The sequence below is a fragment of the Pantherophis guttatus genome, chromosome 7, assembly GCF_059756535.1.
Source record: "Pantherophis guttatus breed Tessera chromosome 7, ASM5975653v1, whole genome shotgun sequence".
Classification (NCBI taxonomy): domain Eukaryota; kingdom Metazoa; phylum Chordata; class Lepidosauria; order Squamata; family Colubridae; genus Pantherophis; species Pantherophis guttatus.
The window spans coordinates 46,559,859-46,585,490 of record NC_142069.1 but is presented as its reverse complement, the minus strand read 5'-3'; the positions used below and the strand labels follow the sequence as shown (position 1 = coordinate 46,585,490).

At 34.7% G+C, this 25,632-nt stretch overlaps 1 protein-coding gene across 2 annotated transcripts in view; it reads left to right on the top strand.

The window, feature by feature from the left end:
- The window catches only part of LGR5 (leucine rich repeat containing G protein-coupled receptor 5), a 78,300-nt gene extending 54,852 nt beyond the window's left edge, over positions 1-23,448 (top strand). For both annotated transcript variants that reach the window (XM_034403560.3, XM_034403561.3), the window contains 14 exons: positions 158-373; positions 2,401-2,472; positions 3,931-3,999; positions 5,939-6,010; positions 6,850-6,921; positions 7,017-7,085; positions 7,971-8,042; positions 11,602-11,667; positions 12,099-12,170; positions 14,097-14,168; positions 15,843-15,968; positions 17,369-17,514; positions 18,189-18,272; positions 20,398-23,448. In XM_034403560.3, coding sequence (XP_034259451.2) covers positions 158-373; positions 2,401-2,472; positions 3,931-3,999; positions 5,939-6,010; positions 6,850-6,921; positions 7,017-7,085; positions 7,971-8,042; positions 11,602-11,667; positions 12,099-12,170; positions 14,097-14,168; positions 15,843-15,968; positions 17,369-17,514; positions 18,189-18,272; positions 20,398-21,488 — 2,299 coding nt within the window. In that variant the 3' untranslated portion in view covers positions 21,489-23,448. The remainder of the gene's footprint in view (positions 1-157; positions 374-2,400; positions 2,473-3,930; positions 4,000-5,938; positions 6,011-6,849; positions 6,922-7,016; positions 7,086-7,970; positions 8,043-11,601; positions 11,668-12,098; positions 12,171-14,096; positions 14,169-15,842; positions 15,969-17,368; positions 17,515-18,188; positions 18,273-20,397) is intronic.
- Positions 23,449-25,632: the final 2,184 nt, after the last annotated feature.

Here is a 25,632-nt window from a genome sequence, read left to right as displayed (position 1 = left end):
ATTAGACTATGTAACTAAAAATTATACAGATTCAGCAGTAGAACTGATTATAATTAAGGTATTTTTTTAAAAAAATGCAGAAAATACTACTTTTGTCTAAGTCCATATTTTTATGAAACACTTTTTAATGACATTTTATATTATGTTTTTTTCTTAGACGGCTTGATGCTAACCATATCAGCTTCATACCTTCCAACTGTTTCATCGGCTTGATGTCACTTAGATATCTGTGGCTAGATGATAACTCTTTGACTGAAATTCCAGTGCAAGCTTTCAGAAGTTTGCCAGCACTGCAGGCAATGACACTTGCACTCAACAAAATCTACTATATTCCAGATTATGCTTTTGGAAATCTCTCCAATTTAGTAGTGCTGTAAGTTTGTATTTGATTTTAGACATAAAATTTAATTAATTTTCAAGAGTTTCAGCTGCTGACTTCATGAAATTATGTGTTTAATATACACCTAGTTCTTTTAGTAGAACAGCAAATATATAAGTCCAAAACCTGGTTAGTGAAGCCAATTGAATGCAAAAGAACCCGAAGCTGAAAATACTGTTTATTTTTTGTATATTTTATTTTGGCTACAGTATATGTAGAGTATTAATATTTTTTTTAATAAATAAGCTTTATTGCCAGTTTAATCCTGAGATTAGTTGCATTTGAAAGTAAATATTTTGGGGTACAGTAATTTTGACATTTTTCTACCTGATTTCAAAAACGATTGTAACCTACCAAAAAGCTCTGTAAATGTGCAGAATGGAAGAATTCAAACTGTTAAATGGAACTGATGTGATCAGGATCAATTTAGGTTGGGTTGCTGCATTGGCTTGGAGAAGGGATATTAACCTTTTTTTTAGTAGAATGTCCTGTCTGCATGTTAAAAAAAAAAAGTAAGAATGGGAGAAAAGTTAAAATGAATAGTTAGAGATGAAACATGAGGAGTGTTTTAAGAATCATGTCTTGACTTGAAGACTTTTATGTTTAAGTTACTTGTGGAATCTGCAGTGTTATGTAGTATTTCATCATGCTTCCTGAGTCTACATGCATTGGATCTGAGATACACAGACTTGTACAAAAATCAAAATTAATTAATTAACTCACTCACTCACTCACTCAATTTTATAGCTACCCATCTCAGTCAGTGACTCTGGGCTGCTTGCAATTCAAAAAATATATTACAATTGAAACAATAAAAACATTTTAAACAGTACAAAACATTCAAAATAAATATACAGGTAGTCCTCAATTTACGACCACAATTGAGACCAAAATTTATGTTGCTAAGTAAAATTTTGTTAAATGAGTTTTGCCCCATTTTACAGTACAACTTTTCTTGCCACATCTGTTAAGTGAATCACTGCAGTTGTTAAATTAATAACACGGTTGTTAAGTGAACCTGGTTCTCCCATTGACTTTGCTTGTTAGAAGGTCACAAAAGGGCATTACATGACTCCTGGACACTGCAACCATCATAAATGTGAGTCAGTTGACAACCATCTGAATGTAAATCACGTGACAATGGGGATGCTGCAATGGTCATAAGTCAGTTTTTCAATGCCACTGTAACTTCAAACGGTCACTAAATGAGCTGTTGTAAGTTGAGGACTACTTGCCAGTTAGCAATAAACACAGGAAATGGGGCACTTAATACATTCAGCACCTGAGATTGGAAACACAGCCAGGTTTTTAGAGCCATACAAAAGGCTAACAGGATTGGGGTCATTCTAATCTCTGATGGGAGGATATTCTATGTAAGGATGATGTAATTTCCATGAGTACATTTAAAGATGATAGCATGGCTATGCTAAAGCTGTAAAACAGTGCCACCTTCACATTACAGATTTGGAGTAGGGTAGTAAAAGTATGTACAAGAGGAACTAATAAAAACTATTTTCCTGAAGTGGTGATCAGCAAATAAAAACTCACATATTTTGGGCATGTAGTATGAGCTGATGATGAGCTAGAAAATATTTTACATTGACAAACTTAAAAGAAATATTAAAGGACATTAGATAAATTGCCTAGACAGAAAGATAGAGATTACTGAAATTTTACTGTAGATAAGTAATGTAAACATTTGTACACAGGATGGGATTTGGTCCTGACTCCAGAGCACCTAAATTAACTTTGTAAAGAGCAAGAAAGCACTTAATCATATGCTGAAGTAAGAAAAGAACATGAGCAATATGAGAAGAGAAGTCTCAAAAAATTGTTCATTTAAGCAGATTAAGAGCCAAATGAAAATGCAAATAGAAGCGCAATTGATAAAATATATTCTGTACTATCCAAATGTTCGTAAAAATGACTTTCACAAATGATGGGAGAGCAGGAGTAAAATGTTTTCTTTGCTATAGTTTACTATACATATTTTTTCTCATATTCTGAATGGTCTGCTTCAGGCATCTTCATAACAATAGAATCAACTTCTTGGGAAAGAAATGCTTCGATGGCCTCCATAACCTAGAGACTTTGTGAGTTGAGCTTTTATATGCTTTTTCCATATTTCCATTGATATTCTGCAAATCATTTTTTAAAAATGTCTAAATGCAGATTTAAAGAAGTTATTGATATTGACTTTATTGTTAAATTCTTAAGGATGTAATCCAATCCACACTTAAATGGAAGCCAGTTTGCCTTATTTTATTTTCCTTTAATATATAGGATTGCAGTGCTATATATTAACGTTTTTATTTTGTAGACAATGGGAATTTGAAAAGGCTAATGAATATATGAGAATATAATATAAGAGAATAATTGATATCTCACTGTGACTAATTAAATTCTTGATCAATCTTTGAAAAATTGGGCCCAAATTAAACTATAGTTTTGTTCATATTTGCAAAAACAGGTTTTACTTATGTAGTTAAAATAGCAAAGACTAGCAGTGGCTACCATCATGGTGTGATCTTGTAAAAAAACATTTTTCTTAATTTTTCCTTTAAGGTTAATTTAGTAAATGACATGCAATGGAGTATTTTTTTTTTGTTCAGGGTGAGGTAGAGGATATTGGTAAGGATTTTGAGGCAATGGAGTACTTTTGTGCAGTGGAGTACTTTTTGTTCAGGGGCTTCAGGGGCGATTAATTAATTTAGTTTGAGGAATAAATGCACCGCGAGGAACATCTCCACTGGACTCTGGGAGGAATCAGCTCCATGATTCTTGGACTGTTTGAACTGTAAAGATGATAGAGTATAACTTAGTCCGATCAACTTAGTCAAAAATAGGGATCTAAAATTAAGGAGGACAAATTATTCAAGCAGAATATAACAATCAATAAAATATTAAGTAAATGCAAATATCTATTATAAAAAATCATTAATGGGCATGGATCCAGTTTACTTGAGGAACCATCTCACCCTAATGGGACTGGTCCATCCCACCCACAATGGCAGAGGGGGCATACTATTAATCCTGTCAGCCAAGGAATTTCGGCTGGTGGATTCAAAGAGAAGAATCTTCTCTGCCGTGGCTCCTGCCCTCTGGAACATCTTATCCTATGAGGTGAAACTGGTTCCACCTTCCTAACGTTTTGTAAAAGCCTTAAGACCTGACTTTGAGAGATGGCTTGGAGACCCAATAGAAAAGCTTCATACTGGAGGTGGTTGATTAATTAAAACTTCATCCCATCTCCCCCTCCCTGGGTGTCCAGCTCCCCTCTTTGCCAGCTTGTGTCCATAATTTTATCAATGTTTTTGTCTGCTTTGTTTTTATGATGTTTTTATGATATGAATGTTTTTTAATGTTTTTATGTTGTAAGCTACCCAGAGACATTGGTTACTGGATGGGTGGCAAATAAATTTTATAAATAAATAAAGTTCTATAAATGTATAAATCTAAAAGTGCAGCACAAAACAGGTAAAGTCTTTCCTTTTAAGTATGAAGATTTGTAGTGTCTAATGTGGGGTGGTTTTTTTCCCCCCCCAATTCAGAGATTTAAATTACAATGATCTGAATGAATTTCCCACTTCTGTCAATGTCCTCAGAAACCTGAAAGAACTGTGAGTACAGAATTTTGGTCTTCAGCTCCTCAGCTTCCAGTGTTCATTTTGATTCATTTAAGTCCTGACATATTTATCATCCCAGTTCAAAAATTACTGCCTATTTTTCAAAATATACATTTTATTTTGTAGACATTGTTTTTTTCAACTTGGTAATTCTAGTTGTCTGAAATGAAAATGCAGGGATAAATTATAAAAAAGCAGCATGTTCTGACATGTTGCTGAGGCTGTCTGTAATAGTGGAGTATTTGCTTAATGTGCTAGTACAATTTTAGAATTGTAATGCAACATTACAAATATTAGATTATTACTAAATATTAGTCTTGAAATAAGTGCATTAAAATAATATAAGTAGATCAAACAGTAAAAACATTATTTCTAGAGAAACGTACATTATTAAGCATATTTGTTTCTCTATTACAGTTTTTAGTTTAAAAGATAAATTATATTTTGCCAACTGAATCTGTTTTCTAATATCTGAAACTGGGATGGCCAAAGTTGGTTCACTTACCTCTTCTTCCTCATATCATTATTTACAATATACACCAAAATGTTCTGCTAAATGTGGTGGGGCAATAGAGCAGGGTTCCTTTTTTCTATGGAGAGGAGGGAAAGAGTAAATATAGTATTTCCATTAGCCTAATTGTGTGTGATTGACAATGCTTACAAAGTTTCTGCTGTGCAAGGACCTGAGTTTGAGATTGTTGAAATAATACTGTCCAAGTTTTTTCATTCACACAGAATCTGTTAAGGGGAAAATAATTAAAATAGCTACAGTATACATTTCTACACACATACATACATAGAGAATGTAAGAGAGAGAAATACATGTTTGTGAGGTTAGAAAGAAAAAGCAAGAAAGATGGTAAAATTTGTCTAAGTGAAAAACAACATCTTGGGTAAAACTTGATTTTTTAAAATATTGTGTAAGTCAATAGTAAGTGAATAGGAAACTGATCATAATAGACATTTTAAAATATATATAGGTATCTGCAAATGCTGACAGCCTTCCACTCTATTTCATTGTTCATTTTCACTTTGTTTTCCTACTGATATATTGTTTCTTATGCAATCAATTTCCAGAGACAGCCATTATATAGTCACTAATAATAGCAGTCCAAACAATGAAATGAGTTTAGTGAACCATGCAATATTTTAGTTTCAACTTGAGTGACTTCATTTTTGTACTTCAGTGGAAAAACAAATATTTCCCATACAATCATTATTATTATTGTTAAAACTTTAGTGTTTTGTTCTCGCACTAGATTATTATGCAAGCAAATAATATACTTCAGTTAATTTGGAAATAATTTGCTTAGCTTTTAAATGACAATATTTACATTGTGTTTTAACAAAAAAACTCATATAGAAATGCTATGAAAAACCAGTATATACAAGATGCCTTGAGACTGTACATCTGTTATTCATATACATTAATGTTCTTAATTAAAACAAAAATACTTGGAAGTGTTATTGTTTGGTTTGATTGTGGTTTTTGGGGAAGAAGTAATAATGTCATAAGTAAATTAATTTGTACACATTATTAAAGTTATGAACGAATTGATCTAAGCATTCATTTATTGATTTTATCAGATGGCAGCCTCTGACTGGGCTGGGAAGCTAAGCAGGGTTGGGCCTGTTTAGAACTTGGTTGAAATACATCTTGGAATACCAGAGTTTCAAGTATAATATTTGCCAAAAAAAAGATGCATGGGTGTATCCATGAACTCACCAGGAACCAAATTCGATTCAAAAGAGATTTTAATTTATTCCTACAGTGTTTTGAGGAACTTATTGAGAACTAAAAATCTCCTATACTGTGATACTTTTCTATAGAATCTAATTTATGTAGAATAACTTTGTCTTTGGGTAACTCTAAATAAATTTTTGTTTCTATATATTGTGGGCATGTATTCTATTTCTGTTATTTCCTATCTAGCGGATTTCATAATAATAACATAAGGTCCATACCTGAACAGGCATTTATGGGCAACCCGTCACTTACAGCAATGTAAGTTATAAAAGTTTACTTTTTCTAGAAAAAAATTCTATTTCTTTTTCTATTGATTACTTTATTTCATGACAGATTAGTTTTTTAGTATTTTATATGATACGACAATGTTTCTCAAATATTATTAAATTCCAGCTTCTTTTATATATATACCGTGTTTCCTTGAAAACAACACCTACTCTGAAAATAAGCTGTAGGTTGATTTTTTTAAGCATGCACCTAATATAAGCCCTAGTGAAGGGGGTGGGCGTGGCCAGCACAGGAGGCAGCCCAACCATGTGTCCTCTCACAAACATGGGCAACAATCCCTGAATTGTGGCGGCTCCTTCCCTTCCCTGGTCACCTCATGGAGGTTCGGCCCCTTAATCACGATCCCACGGATCAGCTAAGCCAGCGAGGGCTGGGAGCTACCTCTTATTCTGTCTCTCCGAGCACTTGGAGGTGTTTCCAGCACATTCTCGCCAGCCCCGGTCCTGCCTTATATATAGTCATTCATGTTCTGGGCAAAAATGTTATCTGTTTCATAGACAGTTATACTTTTTGCCTCTATTTTCTAAGCAAGAGAAATCCTTAAAGGATGCCTAGCAATAGTTTGAAAAAAATAAAACTTAACCTAGATTGCAATTTTGGATCTAAAGATAAGGAGAGATGTTTGCTCAGTTTTTTTTTCCTTTAAAAATGATTTAGCATATATAATTTGGGAAGCAAATAGTTCTGGAGTTAAGCATTCAATAAAAAGATTGCAGGCAAGGTCATAAATTGTTTTATGAGAATATCAATAAATTGCATCAGAATTTGAAGATTTAAATCTTACAGTGTTGAATTCATTTTCTTCACAGCCATTTTTATGATAATCCTATCCAGACTGTGGGAAAGTCTGCTTTTCACCATTTACCTGAACTCAGAACCCTGTATGTATTTGCACCTTTAAAAGCACTTTAGCTCCAAACAAAAAATCTTTCATTCCTTAAACCACAACATTAAAACATTGTGTTTGTAATTATAGAACATTAAATGGTGCTTCAGAGATGACAGAATTTCCTGATTTGACTGGGACAACAAGCCTGGAAAGCTTGTAAGTATTGGTTCTATAGTCTGTTACTTTTAAAAACAGATGGTAACAATTATTTTAGATGTCCAGTTTCTTTAAAGGACTTGTCCTTTAATGAGTAATATATTTGTAACCCAGTGTACAAAATCATTGATCCTAAATTTGTGATGGATTTAAATTAGCTTATTGTCTGATCTATATATGCTTACTGAGCCATTAGGCTTTTTGGTTAGTTGATTGATTCACTGATTGCATAGTGGAGAACCAGGTGAAAATCCATGAGATAGGTTCCTGATACAATTTTCTTTTATCTCTCAGCCTTATCCCTGTACTTCTCTTAAATGTATGCACTTAATATTGATTATAGATAGGTTCTGATATGTTGTTCTTCAACAGAGAGAGAATTAACACTTCTTAATTCTTATGAACATGGACGTGGTGGCTCAGTGGCTAAGACCCTGACCTTGTCAATGGAAAGGTCGGCAGTTCAGCAATTCGAATCCCTAGTGCCGCGTAACGGGGTGAGCTCCCATTATTTGTCCCAGCTTCTGCCAACCTAGCAGTTCGAAAGCACGTATAAAATGCAAGTAGAAAAATAGGGACCACCTTTGGTGGGAAGGTAACAGCGTTCCATGTGCCTTTGGCATTTAGTCATGCCAGCCACATGACCACAAAGACGTCTTCGGACAATGCTGGCTCTTCGGCTTTAAAACGGAGATGAGCACCGGCCCCTAGAATCGGGAACAACTAGCACATATGTGCAAGAAGAACCTTTACCTTACCTAATTCTTATGAATTATACCAATAGCACCGAATAGTTATATCACTCAGGACTTCAGATTAATCTGCTGTGGACTAAATTCATTCCTATTGTAATTATTAACTATTTGAAATTTCTTATCTTAATAGGATCCTTACAGGAGCTCAGATCACAACTCTTCCAGAATCAATTTGTGAGCATCTCCCTAACCTCCAAGTACTGTAAGTATAGTGGAGAGACGATGTTAAATCATTCCACTGATACAGAGAATATATACAGTGTTGGTTATAGGGAGGTTAACAACTGTCTAAATGATAAATCATCAATAGTATAATTACTTTTTTTAAAAGGGAAATCTGGATTGAAATTAGCCATACATTTATTATATTAATTTGGATAAAGAAACAATCCTCCCTAACTTTGTAATGTCCAGATGTGTATTGGTATTGGGAAAGATCTTGTAAAATGGGATGAAGAAATGCGGCCTAGGGAACAGTCAGCTAAGAGTTAGCATAGCCTACACCTGGAGAGTAGACAGGGCAGGAGACTCAGAAGAAACTCTCTCTAGTTTTTCAGGCTATAAAGGAGACAGCAGGAAAATTGTACTTTCCAGCTTGCAAGGTTCTGTTAATATAGAAGTAGAATTAGCTTAGCTTGTCATGTCTCGTATCTGAACTATCTGGTAAGTCTGACAAGATGTGACACACCATAACTCTTAGAAATTCCTAGGGAACGTTACCCATTTGGAGGGTGTTATTTTAAGATGCATTTTAAAAGATGCTTTAAAAAATTAAGTTAATACCGTGTTTCCCTAAAAAATAAGACCGCTTATTTTTGGGGAGGTCTTCTTCCCCCCCTTCTTCTTCTTCTTCTTCTTCTTCTTCTTCTTCTTCTTCTTCTTCTTCTTCTTCTTCTTCTTCTTCTTCTTCTTCTTCTTCTTCTTCTTCTTCTTCTTCTTCTTCTTCTCCTTCTTCTTCTTCTTCTTCTTCTTCTTCTTCTTCTTCTTCTTCTTCTTCTTCTTCTTTTTGAGGTGCAGGAGGAGGCTGCGCTGATGTGACAAATCTCATGGCGATGCCACCACTCACACGCACAATGCTACAACAAGTTTTGCAGGGTCTTGGGATACACTGAAGGCTTGCAATGGAGCCTTTTTGGTGAACGGCAAGAAAATGGGGAGGGGGATTTTCCTGCCTCTTGTCCTTTTCTCAAGCTCAGCACAAACAGACATCCCTAAAAGGCTCCATCCTGAGCCTTCAGCATTGCAATCCTGGGATGTGCATCCTTTTCTCAAGCGACATTTGATCACTTGAAAGGGACAGCTACGTCCAGAGGGAAGGAATGACAGGCAGCTCTAGGCCCTTGCTGGCTCAGCTGATCCATGGCCCCAATTAAGGGGCTGAACAGACATAGGTGGCCAGGAAAGGGAATGTGCTGGCCATGCCCTTTCCCTTCACTAGGGCTTATTTTTGGAGTAGGGTATATAAGGCCCACCCCCAAAAATCAGCCTAGGGCTTATTTTCAGGGTAGGTCATATTTTCAGGGAAAACACAGTATTATAGGGAAGAAGAAAATACTAGAATTGGATACTTCTAGTAGATCAAGATAAACAAGCAATGCTGTAAAGAGTTCAGATTAGAACTAACAACCTGATTTACTTTATAAGTGTTTTTAAGGGGGAAAATTTTAAGAATATGCACAATGATGATTTTACCAATTATTTAAATTTCTTCCTATTTTTCAAATTATTTTTAAAAGTTATCAGTTTTTAGAAAGCACCCAGGATAACAGGAATATCCTATTTTCTTCACCTTGTATCAAATCCAAACTCCAAAATCTTTTTTACAGAACAGGATGCTTTACTGAAATATTTTTTTTAACATCTCAATACATGTTTACATTGAAATCAAGTACACACTCTGTTCTTGCTTAGATATGCTATTAAGCAGTCCACATTTGCAACTTCATGTTTTTAACTTTTTTCTTTCTCTCTTATATTTATTCAGTTTGAACATCGAATAGTAGCTCTGAGGGAGCTCTTATAATGATTAACCAGTATATTGCTGTAATGTTCAAGAATTCTATGGAGGTAGTTTAATCACCATCAAAAATAATCATTCTGTCTGATTCTTTGTAAATCAGCCAACTATATTTTCCATTTACCATTACATCATGATGAATGTATCTGGAACTAGTCTGCTCAGCCAACATTCTAGCTACATTAATTATAATATACACCCAAAATATGTTACAAAGCCACAATTCCGAAAAAATAAAATACTTAACTTACTGGAACTACATTACTTATTGTTAGTTAGATGTCTCTGTATTATTGAAATGCCTCTTTGTGAATATCTAATACCATTAATCTAAACCAGGGGTGGCCAAATATGGCCCCTTTATGACTTGTGGACTTCAACTCCCAGAATTCCTGAGCCAGCTTGGCTGTCTCAGGAATTCTGGGAGTTGAAGTCCACAGGTTGTAAAAGGGCCACAGTTGCTCACCCCTGATCTAAACTGATTTGATAGGTGATAGATAGATGATAGAAGATAGATAGATGATAGATAGATAGATAGATAGATAGATAGATAGATAGATAGATAGATAGAAGCCATTTGTATATGTTACACCTTTTTCTGTCTAGTGTATTGATTGGAGTTAAGCCTTCCTATTCACCTGTCCCTTAGTCAACAAGGTTAATAGATGTGGATTAGCTTTTTCTGTGAACTAAGATGCATCATCTCAGATTGGTCCAGACTCTAAACCACAACCTTCCTCAAGTCTTTCCTGCCAAGATATAGAAATCAGCAATAGGAGTTCCTTTCTTTAATGCTCTTTTCAATTTTATTGAATTGGCCATTTTTGTAACTGACCTTAGATTTCATTCTCCAAGTGTTTCTTTATGGCTTCATGCTTCTGTAATATTTACCTGTGTGAAAGTTTGTAGTTTTCCATAAGTATGGATTTTTGGTTCGGTTTTGGTTTGGTTTTTTATCCTCACTAAGTAAATCTCTTTCAATAGTCTTTTCCTGGATCTTGTTGGAAAGGAAGGGAAATGTAAAATGTTTTCACTTGTATAAAAATAACTTCTGTTTAACAACGTTTATTTAAGGAATTTGAAGCATGGACAACTATATTTATCTTTTAAAAATTAGTATAGAAATAAAATTTTACCATTTATCGCTTTATAAGGAAATAGACATACTCCTATGTCCATTCTAATTTTTTAATTTACAGAAGTCTTATTAAAGATCATAGGAGGTTACCCTGCACAAAGGAGTACAGGATACAAATCTATTTCCCCCTTTTTCTGTCTTCTTTTTACAATTTCTGAAAATTACAATGGCTTGTTTTTGATTAGTTATATTATACTATAAACGAGTCCAGATGTTTCAGTTATTCTGTAATCTGTTAGGTTTTGGCTGAAAACATTTGAAGAGTTTTTTCCCCCTTGTAATGATTGATTTTCAAAGTGACTTCTAGTTCCCAAACCACTTTTCTCAACTCAAGATATAACAGTTCTAAAGGTCAGATGCAAGATTGCTTAATTTAAAGTGTAGTCTGGGAAGATTATTAAATTTTGCTTTGGTTGCTGCTAAAAATATGGAATAGTCCTAAAACAAAAGAAGTAGATTATGTAAAACAATTAAAAGAAGTATGTTTTATAAATAAACTGGATCTAGTATTCTTCTAATATCAATCTCTCTGCAAAAGAAGTTGTAAAATAAGTTTAATTTTTAGCAGAACCATATGCCATTTTGGATTTCTACTTTGTTTTTCAGAGACCTTTCATATAATCATCTGAAAGAATTGCCCTGTTTTACAGCTTGTGAAAAACTTCAGAAAATGTAAGGTTTCTAAAATGCTTTGTATCCATGCCCAGAAAGAGCAAGATTCCCTCTTTTCCAGTAAGAAAGATAAAAAGAATTTATCTATGGATGTAGTAATCTGAATCTTTGTTTGCTTATTTTCAGATTTTGATATTTAAAAAATTAGAATAGCCTACCAAACTGTCACTGCTTGGGCATGTATAGTTGAATATAAGCTCTCGGGGGGGGGGGGGGGCAATGTTTTGAGCTTTGTATGTCAGAAAAGTGTTTGAGAAAGTGCCAGAATTTAATATTGGTGTTATTCTTTTTACCTTACTTGAGGCGAATTTTGAAAAACAAGATTGCAATGCTAAAATGTTTAGTAATTGTGAAAGTTACTCTTGGAATTTGGGCATCAATAGAAATTTTCCTAAAGTTTTTGTCTATAAATTCATTTTTTGCCATTTCAGTGCTTTACATCATAATGAAATATATGAAATCCATGTGGGTACATTTCAGCAGCTGGTTGCCCTCCGCTCCCTGTGAGTATCACCATGAAAACATTCTTTACAGTACTTGATATTGAGTGGCATGGAAGCTGACATTCCTTTTTCTTGCTCAATCTTACATATATTTTCCTCCTTGATTGTTCAAATTGCTGCATTTGATTTGCCAAAGGGAAACAAACATTCTGACATTGACAATTTCCAGCAATGAATTCACACAGCCATGCATCAAAGAAAAAAAACCACCCTTGAAGTAGATTTAACTTGTAGACACCATTGAAGAATAAGCAATTTGAATGATTCATGTAAAACCTTTTATTATTACTTAAATGAATAGAAAAATAAAATGACTTTTCTTCAGACTACAAAACTGCAGAAGAATGAATAGACTTTGTATTGTAAATTTTTTATTATTATTACAGGTAGTTCTCAACCTACAGCACTTTGTTTAATGACCATTCAAAGTTACAAAGGCCCTGAAAAATGTGACTTATGACCATTTTTCACAGTTACAACCTTTGCAGCATACCCCTGATCATCTAATCAAAATTCAGATGCTTGGCAACTGGTTCATTTTTATGACTGTTGCGATGTCCCAAGGTCATATGATCACCTTTTGCAACTTTCTGACAAGCAAAATTAATGGGGAAGCCACATTCACTTAACAACCAGGTTACTAACTTTCCAACTGCAGTGATTCGCTTAACAACTGTAACAAGAAAGGTCATTAAGTGGGGCAAAACTCACTTAATAAATGTCTCACTTTAGAACAGAAATTTTGGGCTCAATTATGGTCGTAAATCAAGGACTACCTGTATTAAAGATTGAAAATATTCTGAAGTGATTTTTTTCACATTTATAACCCTGACATTTTAACAGGTGTGTGTAGACTTTTTATGACACTGAATGCCTATAATAATGTAATCTTGCCACAAATAAGCATGTGTATAATAGAGGTAGGTCCAAAAAATTGGGAAAATGTTGCAAATAGGAGCAGATTGAACAAAATTGGCAGGGATAGACAGAGAAACAGATGGATCAAAATGAGAAACAGAAACAGTAGATAATATCAATGGACCTGGCTGATTGAAATATAACATGCACCTCTGCCTGTCACTGATTCCCCTGCATTGTTTACTAAAGATCTTAACTAGATAACACTAGTTGTGAACCATAATTGCAGATCATAACTTTGATTCTGACTACCAAGTCAGATAAGTAAGCGGTACTTAAAAGACATTTTCAGTTTAGAGAGAAAGGTGATTTAGTAGATGAAAAGTGTTCTATGAGCATGGATGTGTGAGAGATGAAAGGAAAGATTGGAAGGAGTGAGAACTAAAGCTTGATATTTCTTTACATGGTTTATAGGAACAGCAGCATCACATTGCAGTTAGGGCAGAGATTGCCCATCAATTCCTGATTTGGTAGGGAGGGTGTAAAATAGGAAAACAATGCATGCATTTCATTGATCACCTTAAAATTTGATTGAAAAACAAATGGGATGAAGCAAATGGGGAAACATAATTCCACAAATTTTGAAGAGCTGCAGCATTACAAGAAAACACCAACAGCTTTAATTTCAAATAAACTGCAGTGGATTTAAAAAAATATTACCTATCAGACCTAGTACAAATTATATAGAGTTACCTCAGAGAGACAGGCAGGATAGATAGATAGATAGATAGATAGATAGATAGATAGATAGATAGATAGATAGATATGAATTTGCATGGATCCAGAGCTATTCCACTATTCTGAAATAGTGATACCTTGTAAGTCAGTGCCTTAAAAATCTATTCTCACAAGCTTTTGTAACTTTCAATCCATTTCATCATTAATTTAGGTACATTTTTCTCTGAAAGTTTAAAATCAATTATTGGAAACAATTTCTTGCTGTTAATATTTTAATAAAAATATTCAACACTATACATTACTAAGCAGATGACATTTTATTTCTTGTAGGGATTTAGCCTGGAATAAAATCTCTATTATTCATGCCAATGCATTTTCTTCTTTACTGTCCCTTATTAAAATGTAAGTATTTTTTTTATTTTAGTGTGATCCTAAATAATTGTAAAATAGAAGAACAATGTAACAAATAATCAGTACTTTCTTTATAACTGAACAATAATTTTATAGTTCTATACTGCTGTTTATTTCAGTTAATGCTGCAGCAGAATCTTACATCAGAAAGTGTAAGCATCAGCTTGCTATTTTTGTTTAAGTTGTCTTTTTGAGATGTAATTAAATGATACCCTCCTTATGAAGACTAAATTGGAGGAATCTTAGGATACGATAGGGCAAACTGAAATGCTCCAAACTAAATGAAATCTTTCATAGCCAAACAATAGGTTGTTTCCAAAAATTCCCTTCCTTTTTGTGTTGGAATCTCCCTGCTAATGGTAAGATTATAATTGTATATCTTATAACTGACTATTTAATAGTATAAGTGGAATAAATATATGTTTCCTTTCTACATGAGAGCTGCCACAAAACCTGTGAGTGCTCAAATGTGTACTGGTTAAAAATTGAATAAGAGCTAGGAAGAATAAATGTTTAGCTCACCCTCAGAGCCATTAAGCTCACACAGCTTTAAGAATCATCGGTCCTACATTGTTCTTGCTGTGCAAAACCCAGCCAAATTATTGCCCTGACATGGAGGTGGAGCTGTGGGCTGTAAGGCAAGCTTTGAGGTAACAGCAAAGTTAGGGAGAGGAGAGAAAAAAGAAAGGTGAAGAATCTCCAGGATAGTTTTCACCTATTTTGCAAGAATGGAGGCTTACTGGAATGGGGAAAATCTTGTTATTTTCTCTTCTATCCAGCAAATGTGGAATATTGGTAGAGAGGAATAAAACTAAGCAGCAGAGGTTACTGGTAGTTATAGCAGCTGCGTACGTATCTTTCACAGGATTGCTATTTCTTTCTGAGCCTTTAAAAACCCAAAAGGAAATTGGTTGATGGGAAGATTTTCTCAGCAAATCAGCAAGCTCTGTCAGGTTTCTTCTCCATGCAAATCAGAATTTTGCATGGGAAGTTGTATTGCATGGTGCCTGGAGGTTTTAAGGTCTAGATAAAGAAAATATTATTCAGGTTGAATACTAGCAACATGATCTCTTAATTCTAGAGATACAGTCCATCTTTAGTTCTGAATGGAGTTGTCCATAAAAGGACTTGCTCACAACTTCTGCATTCCTCTGGACCTCTGGCTCCTTCTTCAACAATAGATGTTTTTATTACTGCAACTTGTATACAGTTTCAATGTCCTCTACGTGGAAGACTATTTGGAAGTTTCAGTTGGATCAGTACTGCAGTGCCCTAAGTAATCATGAGCTATATTTGCATCAGTAACACCTTTATTAAGGAAACAATTGCTTCCACTAAGCTTCTGGATGCAGTTAAATGTGCATTTATTTATCACATTTAAAGGCTTACGGTATATACTTCAGAATCTGGATGTCTCTGAGATTGAATCTGCAGTGAGATCTGGGTCTTATTGAGGCTTAGAGCCTTTAGGAATTTAATGGCAAAGAAACTGGGGACAGAAGGAAACTATCTGTCGGATAAATTTTTCTGAAAGTGCAGTATATATTTGTTTGGAATAATATTTCTGTTGGTTTAAAAAGATAAAAAGTATTCACATGGGGGGCAGAGTCTGTTCTAGCATTTTTGTAAACTGATTTTTGTTGTTGTTACTTTGTTATTTTGCAGGGATCTGTCATCCAACCTTTTGTCTTCTTTTCCTATAACTGGTCTACATGGTTTAACTCATTTAAAATTAACAGGAAATTATCCACTTCAAAGTTTGATATCATCTGAAAACTTTCCAGAACTCAAGTGAGTACCTCATTACAATTAATAGGGCACAGTTGTTCGCATTTGCAATGGAAGAAGTGTGACCATATAATGTGTGATACTTCTTATTCAAAGTCTTTGATACACAACAGTCAAACTGATCTATACGTGGCAAAAATTATAGATTTAAAATATTCTTATGTATCTTGAGAAAATGTAATTGATTTAGAATGAGCAGCATCCTAATAGCTGCTCATTCTAAAATACACCTATTTTCAGCAGTACTTCCAAATATATTTATACTTGCAAGTACTTTGTATATATTATATTGTATACTGGAATGCTTCCCTCTCCTTAAATGTTGTTTCATAAACTACAAATATTTTAAAATGGAAAAAAGGCTTATATAGTTAGTTCATTTTTCTTTATTTTCTTCCTATCATTTTCCTGAAAGTGCAGGGTCCACTTTTTCAGAACAACATAGTGTTGTTCCATTGGTTGTGACAGAAATTGGCCCATCAGTTTGTCACCAGAGCCTGACATCATGGCTAAAGGAGAGTGACTGACCCAAAGTCATCCAGCATGGAGGACTAGAATTCTCAGTCTCCTAGTTTTTAGCCTGGTGCGTTAACCATTAGATCAAACTGTCTCTCTTATATAGTTGCCTCACTCTTAGAGGTAAAATACTTTGTCATATTCACTTAATAAAAAAGAAATCTGTTATAACTAAATCAAACGTGACAGAGATTGTTCATGCCCTATTCTTTTGGGCAGACTGCTGGTATCTAAGAATATATAACATATTTTATATTTTATATAACATAACTATATTTTAGAACTGTTGATAAAGACACAGGATCACAATGCATTACAGTGCACCTATATCCAGAACCAATGAGGGATATTTAGCTAGCATGGAAAGTGCTTTGTACATCTGCCATAACATAAATTATCATCAAAGAAAATGTGTTCATAAATATTGGGAAATGAATGCCAAACATCATAATCTTGTGTGACCATCGGAAAATTAGCTGTCAGTCAGCAAATGATAATGCAGTACAGTTATTTCTCTTTTGACCAATCGCCCACTTTACTTTTTTCTTTTAAACAATTTCTGTATAGCATTAAACCTTGTGATTCTCTCAAGCCTGGAATAGCTTCATTCTGTGTGAAAGAGGTAAAAGAACACTCACAACAGTAGCAGCAAGAATGAAAAGAATAATGACAACATACATGCAATGTTCTGAAGCATAGAATTTGGAAGAATGGCTTAACTTAACTTAATATATCTGTCAAAAATTCTGAGTTTATATTGATTCAGTGTAATATTAAATACCAGTTTAATACAAATTATTAGTATATATTTAGATATGCAAACAGTTTGGTCTACATCAAAATAATAAAAGGAATGTGTGTAACCAAATATGTCTGTTATTCTTTAGGGTGATAGAAATGCCTTATACTTATCAATGCTGTGCCTTTAGAGCCCATGACAACTACTATAAAATCCAAAATCAATTGAACAAAGCTGAGAATGGCAGTGCTGATGAATTTCAAAGGAAATTTAGTAGCAGTTTCCATACAAATGGTAAGCACTGTAAACATGCATTAAAACATATTTTAAAAAAAGGATTTGCTTAGAATTAGGCTATCATAACTGATGATCAAATTTTCTAATTTTACTATTTTAATTCCTGAATATCAATACAAGATGTCATTAATTCCTATAAATCTATATTTTAAATTTTTATTCTAATCAAGTAGAATTGATTAGGGGTGAAATCCAGCAGGTTCTGACAGGTTCTGGAGAACCAGTAGCGGAAATTTTGAGCGGAGGACCGGCAAATACCACCTCTGGGTGGCACCAGAGTGGGGTGGGAATGGACTTTTTGCACTATTCTTCCCATGCACTGGGGTGGGAATGGAGATTTTGCAGTATCCTTCCCCTGCCACGCCCACCAAGCCACACTACACCCACCAAGCCACGCCCACAGAACTGGTAGTAAAAAAAATTGGATTTCACCACTGAATCAGGTTGCAAAAAAAATTGAGGTGGTAAAAGATTTACATTTCCCATAATGTATAATCTTGATAATAAAAGAGTTATCTTAAGTAACCTAAATGACCCTTGAAATTCTATAATTCTAAGTACCTGTGAAGACCTTTAATTAAGGTTTAAAAGCTCTTAATTCTTTCTATAGCTAAATATTAAATATTATTATCAATATTAGTAACTAAATACTATGACTTTCCTTCCTACAGATGAACATGCTTTTGAGGATTTTTCTCTTGACTTCAATGAAGATCTGAAAACTCATCATTCAATTCGATGTTCTCCTTCTCCAGGTAATAATAGAATTGTTTGAGCAGAATTGTGAGTATTTATGAAAAAAAAATTCCTGTGAATTTTATTATACTTTCTAAGGAAAAATTTTTTGGAAGCTATATGGAGTACTTGGGTATCCATCCATAGTAACGGACATATTTTTTATTTCTTATTCATTTATTTTTTGAAAAATTAATTAGTTCCTCAGTATTAGTTATCTATATATAAAACAAACCAAAACATAATGACATAAAACATAAATTAAAATGAATTTAAAAGCCAAAATAAAAAAAAAAACCCTGCACTTAAAATGCAGTATTGAAACAGAAGTTCCAGAGAATTAAATAACCGACAAAAGTAGTTTTAAAAGTCTTCATATACCATTGAAAACCTAGTCCAGTACTGCAACTTTTATTATCTGGAAATTTCACTACCAGAGAGTTTCAATCAGAAAGTCCAAGGTACAGTGTTTGATATTTCAGGACAACTGAATTCCTGGAGAAATATTACCTACCCTTTTCCTAGTATCTACTTGAAGGCAGCCTAAAGATAAGATTAGTTTTCCATTAGTACATTATAAGGAATAAAATAAAAGCATTGCCTATGCTATTCCTGTTCAAGAAACATTCTCAAAAGGAAGAAAATAGCAAATTGTCGTCAAGCTAGATGAAAAAGGGATAACACGGTCTACCTCTAAGAACATAACTTCAATTTAGATTCTCAAAAAATGAGGGGAAAAATAGATTTATTGTTATTTCTATAAACCAGCTGTGCTGGATTTAGAATATCATTAAATATCTAATGATTCTTCAGTTGGTTTATTTTACTTTTAATTGTAATTTATTCAGTGTTGTTTCATGATATATGGTTTTAATATGTATTTCAGCCAAAAAACTTATGTGCAGCATAAAAACAGTACAATTGCATAAGTAAGGCATGAAACTATTTAATGGTCACCTAGAGGTGACTCTGGAATGATTGCAACCAAGAAAAAATATTTAAAAATTAAGATAATAAATATTAACAAAATTAATATTGAAATTCGCAAAGAAAGAAGCAAGGTGCAAATGAGGTGGAGGTAGAGTCTTCTCTCAATCCATTAACCATCACCACTATGACATGCCCTCATTGGGTCACCAGGTGAATTGCAGAGCCAGATTTTAAGGCTCCTATGGAAGGCAAGAGTGTGGTATGTCACCTTGAGCTGAATGATATTCCAGAGGATAGAAAAGATTCTTCTTCCAGATCCCACCAGCCAGAATTCCTTGACTGATGAGGTCTGCAACATGTTCTTTCTGCCAGTGTGGGTGGGGCAGGCTAATCCCACTGGAGTGAGATGGTTCCTCAAGTAACCTGGACTGATGCCATAAAAGGGTTTCAAAGAAAATGACCAATACCTTGAATTTGACTCAGAAGCATATCTAAACTCCAAAGGCACACAAAACGCTGTTACCTTCCCACCAAAGGTGGTCCCTATTTTTTCTCCTTGCATTTTTTATGTGCTTTCGAACTGCTAGGTTGGCAGAAGCTGAGACAAGTAACAGGAGCTCACCCTCTTACACGGCACTAGGGATTCGAACCGCTAACTGCTGATCTTTCAATTGACAAGCTCAGTGTCTGAGCCACTGCATGGAAGAATAGTGACACATTATTGGGTCACCAGGGATGAAGATATAAAGTTGAGTATCATTAGCTTACTGATAGTACCTCATCCCATGGTAGCGGATGATTTCACCCAGAAGCTCCATGTAGATGTTAAAAAGGAGTGGAGAGAGTCTGAACTTTGTGCTACACCACAAAGGAGCAGCCTTGGGCTGGACCTCTCACTCCCTATCAATACCGTTTGGGACCACCCTTGGAGAAAGGAGACAAACCGATCAAAGACTGCACTGCCCGGCCCCAGATCTCACAGCTGACCCCAAAGGATATCAGTGGTATTGAAGGCCTCTGAGAGGTCAAGGAGTGTAAAGATGGATGCACTACCCCATCCCACTCTTACGAAAGATCGACAAGTGTGAAGCTGTTTCTGTCTCTTGCTGATTACACTCACTATAGTCTATTGTCTGTGCAGTCATCACAAAAAGTAATGAAAACTGGACCTAGCTAAGCTTACCATGACTTTACTTTTTCTTTATTTTCTTGTAGGACCTTTCAAGCCCTGTGATTGCCTCTTTGGTAGTTGGCTGATCAGAGTTGGAGTTTGGACCTTAATACTTTTAGCCTTTATTTGTAATATATTGGTGATTGCAACAATCTTCCAAGTTCCACTGTTCATCTCCTCCATAAAGTTTATAATTGGACTAATAGCTATTATAAATACTCTCATGGTTGTGTCTAGCAGTGTGCTTGCTAGTGTGGATGCATTAACCTATGGAGTCTTTGCTCAATATGGAACTTGGTGGGAAGATGGAATTGTTTGTCACATCATTGGAATTCTTTCTGTCTTTGCTTCAGAGGCTTCTATTTTCTTGCTCACCTTAGCAACTGTTGAGCGTGTGTTCTCTGTGAAATATAGAACAAAATTTGAAACCAAACACACTCTAGCTAACATAAAAATAGCCATCATCTTTTGTTTTGTACTGGCTTTAATAATTGCTGTGATTCCAGTGCTCAGTGACAGCGAATATGGAGATTCTCCCTTATGCATACCACTACCTTTTGGAAGACCATCAAGTGTGGGTTATACAGTAGCAATGGTCTTAATGAACTCTTTTTGTTTTCTTGTAATGACAGTAGCATACACAAAACTCTACTGTAGTCTGGACAAGGGAGAAATGGATAGTATTTTGGATTGCTCCATGATCAAACACATAGCCTTATTACTTTTTATTAACTGCATTCTCTATTGTCCTGTGGCCATCTTATCATTTTCATCAATATTAAACCTTCATTTTATTGGCCCAGAAGTCATCAAACCAATACTTTTAGTGATTGTTCCCCTTCCTGCATGTCTAAACCCACTTCTATACATACTTTTTAATCCTCATTTCAGGAAGGACCTGAGAAGGTTTCAAAAGCTTTCATTTGGATGGAAAACATCAAAACATCCTAGTTTGGTCTCTGTCAATTCAGAGGATGCAGAGAAACAGTCGTGTAATTCAACTCAAGCTCTAGTAACCTTTGCAAGTGCCAGAATATCATACGATGTTGTTCCCGGCAATCCAGTAGTGCCATCATCCTGCGAATTCAGTGAAAGCTGTAACCTTTCATCCATCACATTTGTCCCATGCCACTAACTTCATTTCAGAGGTAGTGGTGAGCTTTACAAAAAAATTAAAAAATAGATGAATGTCCATGTATTGCTTACAAAGAGAGAAGCAACCAACTACTCTGATTTTATGGGAAAGAAATCTGAAATTGTGAAATTTCAGTACAGGTAGTCCTCGACCTACGACCACAATTGAGTCCAAAATTTATGTTGTTAAGTGAGACATTTGTTAAGTGAGTTTTGCCCCATTTTATGACCTTTCTTGCCTCAGCTGTTAAGTGAATCACTGCACTTCATAAGTTAGTAACCCGGTTGTTGAGTGAATCTGACTTCCCCATCTTGCTTATGAGAAGATTGCAAAAGGGGATCATTGACCTTGGGACAAAGCAACAGTCATAAGTATGAACCAGTTGCCAACCATCTGAAGTTTGATCACATGATCATCAGGATGCTATAAAGGTTGTAAGTGTGAAAAATGGTCATAAGTCATTTTTTGAATGGTCACTAAATGAACTGATCACCATTCACATGCTTCACAACTGGCTTCCCACAAGCAGAGTTAATGGCAGTGCAGAAGTAAAATTGCAAGTTGTATAAGTCACATAATGTCATGCTTAAGGACCAAATTGGAAATGGTGTCATAAGCCTGTCATGGTCGCATGAATTTCTGCTTACTGGCCACAGTACTTAGCAACAGAGTTGCCAATCCCAATTGTGATCAATTTAGCGAGGATTCCCTAGTGCTCTTAAAGCTTAATACAGATAGTCCTCAATTTACAACCATTCATTTAGTGACCATTCAAAGTTACAACAACCCTAAAAAAAGCTAACAACCATTGAAGCTTACCATGGTCATGTGATCAATATTCAGTTGCTTGGCAACTGGCATGAATTCCCAGAGTCAAGTGATAACCATTTGTAGCCTTTCCAGCCAGTTTCCAACAAGCAGTCACTGAGGGAAGCCAGATCGCTTAATGATCACATGATTCACTTAACTGCAGTGAATCACTCAAGATCTCTGGCAAAAGTCATAAAATGGGGCACATCTCACTTAATAATTCTTGCTTAGCAAAGGAAATGTTGGGCTCAATTGTGGTCATAAATTGAGGACTATCTATATATAGCTGAGCTGCCCTCAATATCCTTTTTGCGATATGTCTGAAAGCCAAGAATGTTACATGTATAAAGGAATCCTGAAAACAGAAAATACCAAATAGAAATGGTTTCTAATCTTTGCATAACTTGTTGGCATCTGAGATACAGTTGAATCTTAGGATATCTATTAATTTAGTGGACTTGTTCAGAAAAGTCATAAGAATGATATGAACAGAATATATGAAGTTTTGTGCTGTGTCAATTTTATCCAATTGACTTATGCGTCCAAGGAAATAACATGAAGAAATTATGCACTATATATATTTAAATGTTATATTTTGAAACAGTAAAGCCTAGAGTTGGAAGTCTGTTCTTCAAACCATTCAAATTAGAGATCATCTACCAATTCTTGAAAATGTATCTTACTACATTTATTTAATTTTTCACAGTGGTTTGGTAATATATAAATTTTTCTCTTATGACTGTATTTACATTACTATACAAATTTAGAAAGTGAAAAAAAAATCTAAGAAATTATTTTAATATTAAAATAAACAGTAGATAACATAAATCAGGATACAAAACATAATATTGTATAAGCAAGTTAAATTGCTTAAAAATTCAAGTATAATTTGGAAATATTTAAATTCATTTCAGAGAAGATTTTAAAACACAATGTGTAAATATAGAATTATTTATAGTAAAATCATACTCAAATATGAGAATAAGGCATGTAGTTTCATGTTGCTTTAATTACTAGATTTCTATTTCCAGCTCATATCTGTTTAAATTTTTGATCTGTAAATATGTAAATTTCTACTGAATGTAAATACTGTTCCTTTTTTCTACTTATGTTTTAAACATGTAATTTGTAATAAAATTTGCAGTTACCCTTGAAGGATCACTTAGTGCTTTAAATCTCAGATGTATTTTGCAGCAATTCCAGAATATTCTCTAACATTTCTGCAATTTAATTGCAAAATAAAATTTGTGAAGTTTCTTTTTCCATCAGAAGAAATAACACACACTTTCTCTTAGTATAAACATGTGTAGATTTTCACAGCCAATATCTGCTGGGCAGTGTTGAGGTTCAGGATTTAATAACTATAAACCAGACAGATTTCCTGCTGGCAACTGTTATCTTCAAAGGAAAGGTGATCTATTGGGCAACTGAGCAAGGACTGATTTAGCTATCTTTATAAGCAGATGACCTCACTTCTGATTAGTCTTTAGCTGAGCTTGTTTCCGTTTAGTACAGGTTGTCGGTCTTCACTAATGTGCTGATCAAGTAGACACTACAACGTATCAAAAAAATCTTCCTTGAAGACACCGCCAACCTGTATCCTACACCAGTACATTGTTCACCTCTATGGAGAGAATGTTTTCTATCATCTACATGACTGGAATCTCTCAAAACCTATCTTCCTTGTTCCCTCACATTTTTACTTCCACAATTCTAAACTTCCTGAAAATGAAAAGAATCTTCAAGTGTCCACAATCTCATCAGCTATATAACTGCATTGTAGCACTGCCCTGCTCAGTTGCCTGTGGTCTGCATAACAGGCCACCTTGCATCTGAAGAGATAACGTTTTCTTGACTTAATATATTCATGGGTATATTCAGTGCATGGGGATTGACTACATGTGCATAATTGCATCTTCAAAATGCCTCAGTTTATACATTTGTGTTAGACATTATGCAAATGTGTAATTGTAATATTCACATGAGATATTATTTCTGTTCAGATGTGTATTTCTAGGCACTAGAAAAACATATGAAAATGTAAAACTTTTCCATTTGGGAAAAGCACAGATATTTATCTGAACCACAAACTCTGTAGGAGGCTACATTACAGTATACCATCTTTTAGAATGTGGGATCTAAGTGCAATCACGTTACAATTCAATGACTTTTGGTCTACAGTTTTATTCTGGCTATCTTTTGACTGCAGTCCTATATGGGGAAGAAGAGCTTTCCCTTGGGGTAAAACCAGTGATCCAACCTTGGGGCTTAGATTCTTAGTTTTCTTAATATCTGTGAAGTGAAAAGTTGCAGTCCATGTCTTTAAAATGAATGTTTTTAAAAATTAAATAACACTTGCAAGAGTATTGCTAAAATTCTTCTACTGTCTCCTGGGAAACAAAGACAGGCTCTTAAATGCCTCTTGGTCAGTTTTGTTCCGCATCAACAGGTGCAAACATGAAAGGATTTTATGATCTGAGATGACACTCCCTTCAATGGAAAAGTAAATAAATCACAGGGTCCTTGCCAACAATTGCTCAAAAATTGATTTCAGTTACAAATAATCTTGCTTTATTGTACAAGATAGGCAGGAGTTAATACATCTCCGAGTGCAATAAATTCTAAAAAAAAACAACTGCCCACCAAATCTTTCTACTTTACTTGGAACATCTTCACAACTTACCCAAATCAGAATATAGCCATTTCTTTAAGAATGTAAACCTGAATTATCTTTGGCAAATAAAATCTACTTTTGAAAACTAGCGTTTGGATTCTTTTCAACTTTTCTCTGATTCTGAGTTTTCTCCGGTGACTCAAAAATCAAACCAGAAAGGATTAAGTGATCTTGAAAATGATCTAATTTTTTGTTCGTTATTCTACTCCATTGTACAAGGGCTAAACATGATCAGTGGTGGGTTGCTCCCGATTCGGTCTGGTTCTATAGAACCGGTAGTAAAACCGGCGGGAGGCTCTGCCCACTTGCCATAACATCATCATGGGTTACCTGCGCATGCGCAGAGGCGTGCGTGCTCACGTTGCGAACCGGAAGTAAAGATAAGTGGAACCCACCCCTGAATATGATGTATGTAGCAACCCTCATCTATTTTTTGTAACAACCCTGAATGGTAATGTAGCTCCATTTCTATCTTGTCACCTTGCACAAATTTTGGTGTGGCATGTGGACCTTCTTTTACATTACCAACAATGCTGCAAACAAAGAATAGCATTGTGACAGGTCTACTGTTCTGACTCCATGTAATTTAAGTTGATAGAAAAGTGAGATCCCTTATTTGTTTATCTACTTGAATTTTCTTTTCATTTTTTTTCAATTTCC